Source organism: Epinephelus lanceolatus, chromosome 21 (genome assembly GCF_041903045.1).
Source record: "Epinephelus lanceolatus isolate andai-2023 chromosome 21, ASM4190304v1, whole genome shotgun sequence".
In the NCBI taxonomy this organism is placed as follows: Eukaryota; Metazoa; Chordata; class Actinopteri; order Perciformes; family Serranidae; genus Epinephelus; species Epinephelus lanceolatus.
In genome coordinates, this window is record NC_135754.1 from 18399649 (window position 1) to 18411420 (window position 11772).

Genomic DNA, 11772 nt, shown 5'->3' on the forward strand with positions numbered 1-11772 from the left:
TAGATATGTAGAACAGGACGCCTCAAGGTGACTGGAGAAATTTAACTCTAATTGGCAACTGGGTGGCGCTATGACAACAGAAAAATGCTTAAAAATGGCTAAAATGTGACCGATCGCTGTGGCTCCCCCTGTGGCCCAATGTTGTTGTTTTTTCTAATTTTTGGTATGACTAAGTCATGGTATGGTATGCTGTACATAATCACGTAAACTGTCAGTGTGTCACTCTGTCTGTCCCACGTTTTTCTACTCACTGACGTGGTCAATCTATGTTTCCCATGTGAACTACCAGTGCGCCCCACTTTTAAGTCAATACAACATTTAAAAACTTTAACTATCTGCCTTTCAGCGTACTACCTCAACTACTAATGTACAGTTTTAGCCCACTAACTATCCCACTATTGCCAATGGTACTACCGTACTTTCAATAAAGCAATCATACTATCAAATTCACAAAAACTCTGTCTGAATACATTGCTCTTCTTAATGGGTTCAGTTGACTATTTAATCGTCAATTTCCTATGACCTGTATCCCAAACACATACCATGTGAAACTGTACGTGGGCAACTGTGCACTCAATGGGTATGGACTAGTAATATCATAATATAAGAGTTTAATAAGCAATAATTGCGGTATAGATATAAAGAAAGAATTTCTCTGTTTAATTCATACTTTTTAAAACATTTAAGGCAACCAGGAATCACATTACTACAAACCAAGTCATGAGAGAACACAGATCTAGATTCATATAACACTGGAACCATTATGCAAAATAAAGGACTGTGCGTGCTAGTGGACAAGTGAGTTTGAGTTCTCATGAGCACTGTGGAGATGAAATAGGATGATCTGAACACCTGCATCCAGCTGCTGGGAAAAACATGTTGTGAAATGATGATCTGGGAATATTTAAGGAGGAAATGGCCCAAAAGCATCACTGTGTGCAGAAGCTCCCACATCTCTTAGATGTTGTAATCCCTGTGCGAGTCGCAGCCCGGGATGCTTACACAGAACACTCCACGCTTTGTGTAAATCTTGGCAAGAACAATCAAGTCTTTTAGATTTTGGCATATCCTGTCAAGAGGGGCCAGCTGTTAAAAACACAATTCTGGACATCTTTCCAAACCTCTAATCATTTTAGTCAGGGCTGCTCTGATCCGGAGATGATCTGTCCTCTTGCCGATTGGTTTTGTTTTCATAATCCCATGAGATTCTTGTCCTTGTTCTTGTACTTGGGAACCTTGGGCTTTCTCACACATTTCTTGTCTAAGTCTTTGTTGTTATGTCTGGCTTTAATCTCTGCTTCCCAGTGCTTTTTCACCATTGTGTAGAGCCTCATGGTGGCCTGAGCGTCTTGGACCTGGTGGTCAGCAGAAGAGGAGAGGCGGAAATTAGTCCAAGATGGGACAGTATGTTTTATATTTTTAATAGCTATTCATTGTATTTTATTTTTGTACTGTTTTCTAACTCAGTTGTTAGCAATGTGAGAGAAAGGTAGAACATTTAAGCACATTATTACACATTTTAGAAAAAGGGACAGATGTGTTGATAACTTACGGATGAATGCTCGCCCTGTTGGACCTTAACATTGAGTATTTCTCTACAGAGGACTTTCAGCGAGGGGCGACCACTCTAAAAAAAAAAAAAAAAAGTGGTCAGGGGTCCACATGCACACAATATGTCAATTTATAAAGGAATACTTCACCACCCAGATCACCATTTGTATCTCAAGAACTCATCGCATGGTATGCTGAATTCACAAAGAAAACTTTCTTTCCTGACATGCGATGAGTCGCCCAAAAAAAGAAAGGGTCAGGGGTCCACATGTACACAATATGTCAATTTATAAAGGATGACTTCACCCCCCAGATGACCATTTGTATCTCAAGAACTCATCGCATGGTATGCTGAATTCACAAAGAAAACTTTCTTTCCTGACATGCGATGAGTCGCCCAAAAAAAAAAAAAAAAAGGGTCAAGGTGTCCACATGCACACAATATGTCAATTTATAAAGGAAGACTTCACCCCCCAGATGACCATTTGTATCTCAAGAACTCATCGCATGGTATGCTGAATTCACAAAGAAAACTTTCTTTCCTGACATGCGATGAGTCGCCCAAAAAAAAAAAAAAAAGGGTCAAGGTGTCCACATGCACACAATATGTCAATTTATAAAGGAATACTTCACCACCCAGATCACCATTTGTATCTCAAGAACTCATCGCATGGTATGCTGAATTCACAAAGAAAACTTTCTTTCCTGACATGCGATGAGTCGCCCAAATAAAGAAAGGGTCAGGGGTCCACATGTACACAATATGTCAATTTATAAAGGATGACTTCACCCCCCAGATGACCATTTGTATCTCAAGAACTCATTGCATGGTATGCTGAATTCACAAAGAAAACTTTCTTTCCCGACATGCTTCCACAGTGAACGAAGAATCTAAAAACAGAAATTTCCTAACACACACGAGTCCATGTTTAACAACAGCAAAACTATATGACAATATCTGTTGACAAACTCTCACATAACTCATGCAGTATAATAAGTTTCATTTATCCAGTCGTTTGCTCAGTACACAAACAGACAGCCCTTCTTGATCGGGATGTAAACTAATCCTTTAAAACACCAAAATCACACAGTAACACAAACTAACTAATAATCCAGGCAGTGGTAGACCAGCAGCTCCCGTGTTGAGCGAGGTAAAATTACAGGTTTTTGTCAATGGAGTCTGGCTTTGAAGAGAACATAGATAAGTTTCACTTTAGGCCTGTTTCCACTGAAGAAGTTCCTGGTACTATTTGGGGGGCAGGAACTACTACAGGAACGTCCTCTCACTTGGCCCTCTCAACCGCCGTGTCTCCACTGAGAGAGCTGAGTACGAGGAAGGTTCCTGTAAAGTTACCGGGCTCTGTATGTGACGTAATCGTTGCGCGACCATTTTGACCGGGGCGACGTAGGGACGCCATTAGCCGATAGCGGTGTCTGTAATAACTCACTAAATGGCCCGTGAAAAAAATATTCTTTCCAGCGGATGTCTTAGTTACAACATGATTGAGCTAACTGGAGTAGTTTCATGTCGTATCCGACAACGGGAGGCTTTTAACAGATGACGTCCTGATGTTAGCTTTGCTGCTGCTGTTAGCTGTCCCTGTCAGCGGCAGCCACTGATGCTTTCTAGACATCGTGATTTCCCAAAACTGAATAAATACCACACATATCAACACAAAACTGCTTTGCTAGCTCAATCATGTTGTTACTAAGATATCCGCTGGAAAAAATATTTTTTTCACGGGCCATTTAGTGAGGTTTTTTTACATGGCGGAGGAAGCTATATGAACGAGCTAACCCTCGTCTGCTGAGTTTTAAAAATGCCGGCTGTTGTGTTGCTTTCTGTTGTCGTCACATCCCTCCTTGAGTATATCCAATCAGCACCAAGTAAACCCCAAGCCCCAGCCAGCAATCTTTCGGGGCCGTTCTGAGTACCTATCCTGAGGCAGGGACTTGTTTAGCCCCTGTAAAAGTTCCGGAACTCTGTCCTTCAGGGGTGGTTCCTGCGGTGGAGACACGCAACAACGACCCCGGCCCCGTAAAATTACCCCGAAGTTCCTGCGGCGGAAACAGGCCTTTTAAGGATGTTTTCACACTTGGTTCTTTTCAGCCCTCCACAGACTCAGCGGTGACTTATCTTTTTTTTTTTGTTGCACAAATGTGAACACTCCAAGAGAACTCGGACCCCTCTGAAGCGAACTGTACTCAGGATACCTCAGGAGGTAGTCTAAAGGTGTTTTCACACTTGGTCCTTTTGAGCCCTCTAAGCGGACTCAGAGCGGTGACTCAGCATTATTTGCGCAAATGTGAAGAGAACCCAGAACCCCCTGCAGCGAACTGAACAGGTGGTCCGAGTTCGGTTCACTTCAAGTCTGCGGTGCGGTTCACTTAACCTGTGCCTTGTGAACACAAAGGGCTCTGGGTCCGCTTTGCCTTTTTCTAAAGTATTGTAGCCCTCCAGGCTTGCCATAGACAGATCACGAACTATTTCAGTGGGACGCATAATAAACACAAGTTTGGCTCACTTCAAGTTTGCAGTCAGTTCACTCAACCTGTGCACTCCAGGTTCACTTTGCTCTTTGCCATTGTATTCAGCCCTCTAGATCACATGCTGTTGCACTGGGACGCTTGAAAAAACAGACAAAACCACATCTGCTTATAACACTTGCAAGGAAGCAGCACGAGGAGTAGTTTGGTCCACGGAGGATTCTGCACGTCTCCAGATGTGTAACGTAGAATACATCAAACAGCAACAGTCTACAGCACAGAAATGCTAAGGGTTTCCTCCAATTTTAAGCTCATCTGAAAGTGAGGGGTTTCATAACCCTGTTGCAATGCCTCATCAAAGTTAAAAAAAAAAAAAAAAAAAAAAAAAACCTTTGTCTTATATAATAAATATAGTGTCATTTAGTGTTATATATAGTGTCATATAGTGTTATATAATAAATATAGGCCCGATCAGAGCTGAAGTTTACCAGAAAGAGAACTGAGTCCTCTTTCAAATGAACTGACAAGGTGAACACAAAAAGTCCCTTTTCTGTTGGTCCACTTTTTGGTGCGCTTTAAGAGGACTGAGTTTGGTTTGTTTAAAAAGGACTGTGAAAACACCCTTAGTTCACTTCTCTGTCGGACAGGCTGCCTGTGTGGGAAGTACTGAACATATAACTGGATAAATGAGACTTGGATCCTATTGCACAAGTTGTGTGAAAGTTTGTAAACAGATGTTCTGATATAGTTTTTCTGCTGTTTAACGTGCACCCCTATGGCTTCAATTCATCAAGAATTTTCTCAGTTTATGGATTCTTCATTCTTCAATAAGGCATGTGAGAAAAGCAAAGTTTTCTTCCCCAATTTAAAGTGAAAATGGGTGAGGAACTGGTATAAAAAAAGGGTCAATTGGGTCCTTTAAAGTAGTAATAATACCTTTACAGCCTTCTTAAAAGGTTTGTACTTCTGAGTATCCCGGATTTTCTTTTTTGGATGATCCAAGAGTAAAATCTGAAATGAAAGTTTAGGAATAGTTTTTGAGTGTTTACATTTACTTTAAAAATCATTTTATGTCCCTCTCAGATATCACATCCAGGCTACCTTTAGGTCGTTGTGTATGGCATGTCCAACCACTATTCTGCCTTGCAGGATGGCAGCAACCTCCCTCTGCACAGTCCGTAAATCCTCTCCTGCAGTGACACAAACACAGATGATAATCGTGGTGTAACAGTACATTCCAAAATTTCAAAGCTACTAATTATAACGTGTCAGTTTCTCATTCAGTTGTTTGTTGCTCATTACAACCACTTTCACAACTCACCATCTCTGATGTCCTGTGGTCGGATGCCACTGACAGCTGTCCTGTAGTCTGTCACCTTCTCTGTGGGTTTCACATACTTGTCATAGATGCATTTCCCAAACTGATTCACGAGGGAAACGCGAGCCAAGATGCTGTCCTCTCCGTCAGGGCCAACTCCCACCATCTCGCAATCAATGGCCACGGCTCTGGTGAGGCTGACGGTTGGTGAATAGGAAACAAGATAAGAGAGGACAGTCCTCACTACTACTTTAACCTGCCTGAGGAAGATCTGTCATCTCTGTTTTGGCATTTCACTGATAATGAGAATAAATTTATGGGTCTAGTATGTGTACGTTATATTCTGTATATATGTATGTGTGCATGTCGTTAAAAAAATAAAACATTTTCTAAGCTGACTCTTTTATCTCAGATGTAAATAAAAACCATCACTTGAAAACATCTCCATGACAACATTTTAAAAATAGTCTCTGCTGTCAAATGCAAAAGTTTATGTCACAGCAGGGTGATTTACATGCTGTGAGAAAATAAATAGAAGCTGTGGAAGTCAGAGAAAACACATTCAACTATCTAAACTGGTATGACATCCCGGGGAAAATAGCTGGCAGTAATCTTATGATATAGGATGACATTTGAAGAAATATGCTCATTCTTAAGATTCATGAATTACAGAGAAGGTTAATGCCAATCTCATGTCTGTCCATTAAAGGGACAGTTCAGATTTTTGGAAGAGGGGTTGTATTAGCTACTAATCCAAGTCAGTGTATTACATGCAGTAGATGGCGGTTGGCACATCCCAGTTTGGAAAACCTGGCAGGAGTACTGCCACGGAATATAAGCAACGTACTGCTGTAAATCAGGGCAGCAAAACGTATTTTCGCCACCTATAAAAAATGTAATATCAGTTAGAGTGTACGCTATATATAGACGGTCCTTTCTGACGGGGAAGTGAAGCCATAAAATCCATCTAAGCTCTCTTCAAAGCCACCAGACTTCTTTGACAAAAACAGTAATTTTACATTGCACAACATGGGAGTTACAAGTCTAACACTGCCTTGATTGGCTAGTTTGTGTGTCATCGTGTGACTTTGGTGTTTTATTTGGATGAGTTTGGATTCTTTAAAGCTACACAATATCACAACCAAGCTAACAGATCGAGACGGTGGTAGATCAGCAGCTCCCATGTTCAGTGAGGTAAAATTACATATTTTGTCAAAGGAGTCTGGTGGCTTTGAAGAGGGGATAGAGAACACCTCATTTCCCTGTTTGAAAGCATGTCATATCAGTGGCAGTACTCCTGAGACCTGCCTGCGCCTCCAAACTGGGGACATGCTGACCGCCATCTACTGTAGTTGGTACACTGACTATGGATAAGTACCTCACACAACCCCACTTCAAAAAATCTGAACTATCCCTTTTAAATGAGGCTACAGACAGCAGGCGGTTTAGAGGGGGAGACAACTAACCCTCCTGTGTCCAAAGGCAATGACTTCCTGGAGCCTTGTTTTTGCTGTGAGGTTGCTAGACAACCAGCGGAGACTCCAGGAAGTCACTTATTAGTGAGCTATAGAGCCAGACTAGCTGTTGTACCATTTCCAGTCTTTAAACTCACCTTGTTTTTGCCGTATAGATATGCGAGTGGCATCAATCTTTTCAATGTCTCATGGTAAGGCCGCAAATAATCAAATATCGCAAAAAGTCAAACTATTCTTCTAAATATGCACTTGATTGGTGCCGAAGATGCATGTAAACCGTATGAGATTTTTCTGTTAATGACTTAATTGTCAATATTCTAACCAGTATGACATGAAGTCTTCTCTGGCACATCTACAGGGCTACAAAATGGCGCTGACTTTGTCATCACTCACCCCTCAAAGGCTTTCTCCTTGACGAGGGAGCTCTCTGTGTCATTGTTCTTCTTAATGCCCTGCTTCTTCCTCATGATCTCTGCTGCCTCTGCTCCCACGGTTGCCTCGATGTCGTCTGGGTCTACGTCATCAAACCAAAGGTCCTCTCTGCAGTGGCACAAGACAGGTTGAAGTTAGCATCCACAATGCCTCGAATATTACTCGAATATTAGCAGACATTAGTGCTGCATACTTACTCTGTAGGCTTCGTCTCTTCAACCACAGGCTTCTTTTTCTTAGCCGCTTGCTCGCTGTTTGACTTTCCGCTGTCCTTTTTCCTTTTCAGAGCAGCAGACTGTTTTGCGTCTGAGACAGATGGACCCTTTGAGTCCACCTGAGAGTCCTTGGGGACAGCACTGGTAGGAAATGTTTTGTGCTTCACTTTTTTCCCTGTGTCTTCCGCTTTATTCTTGGAAATATTTTTTTTAGCCTCCTTTTTCTGCAGAGCACCATTCTGAGGTTTTGGTGTCATGGGCTGCTTCTTCTCCGGCTGACTGGCCTTTAGCATCTGTGGAAAGTTCAGCAAAGTTGTGACCAATCTACATGAGAGTGACGTCACTGAATGTGGTAAATAAAACACATATAATATGTAAACAAGCTAAAATAAAGCATGACAAACCTCTTGTAATGCCTTCCAGTTGGCAGAGAACTGTTGGACGTCTTTTGGAGGTGCTGCTGGCTGAGCTTTAGGTTTTTCTTGTTTCTTCGGTGGAGGCTTTAACTTTTCATACTTCATTTTCAGCCACTGTTTCCTTTTCTTTTTCCTTTCCGCTTTGTTCTTTTTCTCTGCAGATGTGGGTCCTTGTGTTTTAGCATAAGTGTCTTTTTTCTTTGCATTAACTGTTGACATTTTTGCCCCTTTCAGTTAGCTATGTCGTATTTTATTTGGTTATAGTACGTAAAGCCTGTTAGCCGTCCTCAGCCACGCTGGACCGTCAGAGCTCCGTCACTTGGTTACCAGGTAACCTTTAAAAAGTAACGGTCGACACAGTGTCACCAACAAGTGTTTCCCGGTAGTAAGTTTACCGTGTTGCCGCACCGGCGCAAACAAATTGCTCGATAATTTTCCGAAATTGCTGGAAGAAATGCACAGTAACAAACTCCAGGTGCTGTAAAGCCATGCTGATATGTATATTTCCGAAGTGTGCAGTAGCCAAATGCGTCCGGTGAAACATGAATTCGAACACACGCGTGTCTACTTACTTACTAACTAAGCTAACCAACTCGACAACTTCAGCGCAGTTTTTCAGCTAATATTCACTCAAATTTTTATAACATATGGATACGTCAAAAAAGTATGTTTTTAGTTTATTTTTTTATTTTATTTTAAAGGCGGAGACTCGTTTTGTGACAAACGTTTCACATCGGACCAAATGTAATGTGGGACAAGATGCAGGCATAGTAGTTGATCGACGATGCTTGACGGATTCAGGAAAAAGATTTTTCTAAGTGTTTGGTAGAAATTTAGAAATTTAACTTATTATATGTTCACGTTTTGGATAAGTACGTAGCGACTCACACATCGAGGACATCTTGGTAAATATTAAGGTAAGTTTACGTGCGTAACAGGAGGATATCCGGTAGCGTTTTTAAAGGCATAACGTTAAATCAGTTTTCAGTCAGCTTGCAGTAGTTTACGTTGAATTAACCATAAATATACATGTTTGTTGGCTGTAACTGGAGCTAATTTGGGTCTGACGTGTTATGTGTCCTTTATATTGTGACACTTTGTCGTTTAATTGTGGTTTCAGATCATGGTGGTGAACAGTCCCTCTCCTCTACCTGAGAGAGCCATCTATGGGTTTGTCCTTTTCCTTGGCTCACAGTTTGGTTTCTGTAAGTCACATTTTGTTGTTTCACTTTGAAAAAAAAAAGTTTAACATGTCTAATTAATACGGATGATCTAGTAGAGACACAAAGTGAATTGATTGAATGGCATGTTCATATATGTACACAGCTCTGACATTATTCCCGAGGGTTGAACAAGTTATAATAAGATCTGACTTTTTATACTAAAGTGTGACTATCTAAAAAATGTGTTGCCATTGTTGCATCTAAATGAAATGTTTTTACTTTCTGCAGGATTCTTTTACCTGTAGTGAATTCAGAAACAGCTGCAAAACTTTACTACTTTTTCTATACTATATTTCTGTGATCTGCTGTGGAAACAGGCCATCTTTCATTTTTAAAAACACATTGTATTTCACCACTCTTGAGAATTTGGACAAATCATGTCCTACTATTAAAAAAAAATCCTTTAAACTATCACTTATCAACACACTATGAAACATCTATGAAATAAATCTGATTTTTAAAATATTTATATGAATATAACTTCTAAACTTGCCTTGTGTCAGAAAACACCTTTGTCCTAGACAAGAATTCACAGCTTCATTTTTTTTAAAGGGGAAAAAAACTAACAGTACAAACTAATAACATCAGTGACAAAATGTAGTGCTATGATTATCTTTGTCTAAAAATATATTTTTTGTGAAAATGTTGCCCTTTTAAGATTTGTCCCAGGTTTTTTTTTCAACTCCTCAGATCTCGACGAAAATATAATTTAGTTGGGCATAAAAGGGGTTAGCTACATCCTAAGGACTGCTGTCTCAGTTCCTGGTTTCCAAAAAGGTGGGAATGCTGCTCAAGTACCTGTAAGCTTTCTATTTATGATAAATTTGTTAAAAATTTTGCTATCAGGTGTGTCAAAACTATAACCTGGCAACATCATAGCCCTTCTAAATCAAAACTAAAAAATATTTGTGTTTTAAAAATGTGTATTTTGATTAGCATTAAGAGAACTCTTTGAAAAATAAAATGGCTACTCCCTACGACTGTGATATTAATAAGTGGATAACTTTTTGCCAACTCAGTGAGATGTCAACTCCATCAGATCTGACCTCTGACATCCATGATGTTTGCTATTTGCTATAAGAAAAAATTCAATCACTTGGAGGCTAGCCCAGTACAAGGTTTAATAGTCCAGACTTTGATCCTCTAAAATATGTTTTCCCAGCCTATTTGAAGAGTAAAAAAACAACCCAGAAAAGTAATGTTTATCCCAGTTCAGATATTTATTTAATTTTTTTGAAGAAGAAAAACATTTGTATTTTTCTGAGTGTTGTACATTGTAGCATAAAACACTTTTATTATATTTCTAAAACTGTATATACTAGTTTTGTACACTGTAATGCAGCATGATGCACATCTTACACATTTTACATACTGAGCATATTATACATATTTTATATTTTTTAAAGATTTTACATACTAGTGTGAAACACTGGAGCATAATGCACATATTTTTATTGATATATACTTATTCCCCAATATTATACCATGTAAATAGCTATCCAAACAAAAACACCTGGTCAACCGTGTCTGTAATATGACAACTTTCCTTTCTTCTCTCCACAGTTCTGTATTGCCTGTGGGCATTTACACCAGAAGAGTGGCTTCATTCAATAGGGCTCACCTACTGGCCTCAAAAGTAAGTCAAGAATTATGATCAGATCGTAGTTATCCAATAACAAGTCCCCTCCCTTGACTGACAAATGAAACAGTGTGCCTCAGGAAATACACGTACCACACGATGAGTTTTATGATCTGTTAACTCAAACATTTCATCTTGTGTAGATACTGGGCCCTTGCCGCACCTATCTATCTGCTGGTTGCACTGGTGATCTGTTTTGTGTTGCTGTTCGGAGTGAACATGAACAACACGGCTCCACTTGACTCCGTGGACAACATCACAGGTGAGGATGTTGCTATATGCTAACTGTGAGCTACATGTTAGGGGGCAATGCACCTGCGACACTCAAATGTTAAGATGATACTCTAAAAGTTCCTTCCTCATCCTAAAGCCCTTTAATGTCTCCTTCCTGTTACTAGATGTGTACGCTCAAGGCCAGAGGACAACAGACTGCCGCAAGGGGGGAATACCCAGACTGAAAGATGTCTCCATCAGCGATGTCAACAAAATGTTCTATTTGTCGCGCAAGCAATAACAAACTGATTCCAGCCGGAGGCAGAGTAGAAATGAGGCTGCCGGGGATTTATTATTGTGTCACTGTTTACCCTTTGTTTGTAATAGAAGGACTCTGCTGTATTTATTTATTTATTTATCCAGGAACAAAGGGGAAGATGTACAGAAAGAACTGTTAATGGATCTATGTTGGACAAAATGATGTGCTGTGTGTTTGTTAGGCTGAATGTGATGTAACACAGTGTCATCAGAGCAACACTGGATAGAAAAAGGTAGCACATGACTACATTTAATAAATGTCATACTTTTATTACATATTTTTGTGCAATAGTACACTTTTGATAACATCATAATCATATGAAATAAGATGGATACTTTCAGGCAGCGCATTAAAATCACTTTCAGCAGCATATATAATTAAATACACTATAAATAAGTAAGCAATGTATCTTACATACATGAAGATCCTGTTCCCATTTTTAATTCAAGGGGAACATTTTAACCTCAGTGTCCACTGCTAGAAA

The 11772-nt window shown here is 40.0% G+C and overlaps 2 protein-coding genes across 2 annotated transcripts; one reads left to right on the forward strand and one right to left on the reverse strand.

Moving 5' to 3' along the window:
• Positions 1–639: 639 nt before the first annotated feature.
• Positions 640–8428, reverse strand: rexo4 (REX4 homolog, 3'-5' exonuclease). Its single transcript, XM_033612319.2, has 8 exons — positions 7883–8428; positions 7461–7771; positions 7225–7371; positions 5360–5553; positions 5140–5228; positions 4975–5049; positions 1553–1627; positions 640–1355 (listed from the first exon to the last, which is right to left on the reverse strand). Exons 1-8 carry the CDS (start codon positions 8111–8113, stop codon positions 1191–1193), a joined length of 1287 nt encoding a protein of 428 aa, XP_033468210.1. The 5' UTR covers positions 8114–8428; the 3' UTR covers positions 640–1190.
• A 196-nt stretch (positions 8429–8624) lies between these two features.
• Positions 8625–11563, forward strand: pigp (phosphatidylinositol glycan anchor biosynthesis, class P). Its single transcript, XM_033612320.2, has 5 exons — positions 8625–8811; positions 9015–9099; positions 10681–10753; positions 10900–11018; positions 11155–11563. The coding sequence occupies exons 2-5, from the start codon at positions 9018–9020 to the stop codon at positions 11268–11270; spliced, it is 390 nt and encodes a 129-aa protein (XP_033468211.1). The 5' UTR covers positions 8625–8811; positions 9015–9017; the 3' UTR covers positions 11271–11563.
• Positions 11564–11772: the final 209 nt, after the last annotated feature.

Coding starts and splice junctions, on each gene's coding strand:
- rexo4 (XM_033612319.2), bottom strand. CDS start 8,113: ATGTCAACAGTTAATGCAAAGAAAAAAGACACTTATGCTAAAACACAA. Junction 5,229..5,359: donor ACCACAGGACATCAGAGATG/GTGAGTTGTGAA, acceptor GTGTCACTGCAG/GAGAGGATTTACGGACTGTG. Junction 5,050..5,139: donor CCATACACAACGACCTAAAG/GTAGCCTGGATG, acceptor CTTTCATTTCAG/ATTTTACTCTTGGATCATCC.
- pigp (XM_033612320.2), top strand. CDS start 9,018: ATGGTGGTGAACAGTCCCTCTCCTCTACCTGAGAGAGCCATCTATGGG. Junction 9,100..10,680: donor TGGCTCACAGTTTGGTTTCT/GTAAGTCACATT, acceptor TTCTCTCCACAG/TTCTGTATTGCCTGTGGGCA. Junction 11,019..11,154: donor CTCCGTGGACAACATCACAG/GTGAGGATGTTG, acceptor TCCTGTTACTAG/ATGTGTACGCTCAAGGCCAG.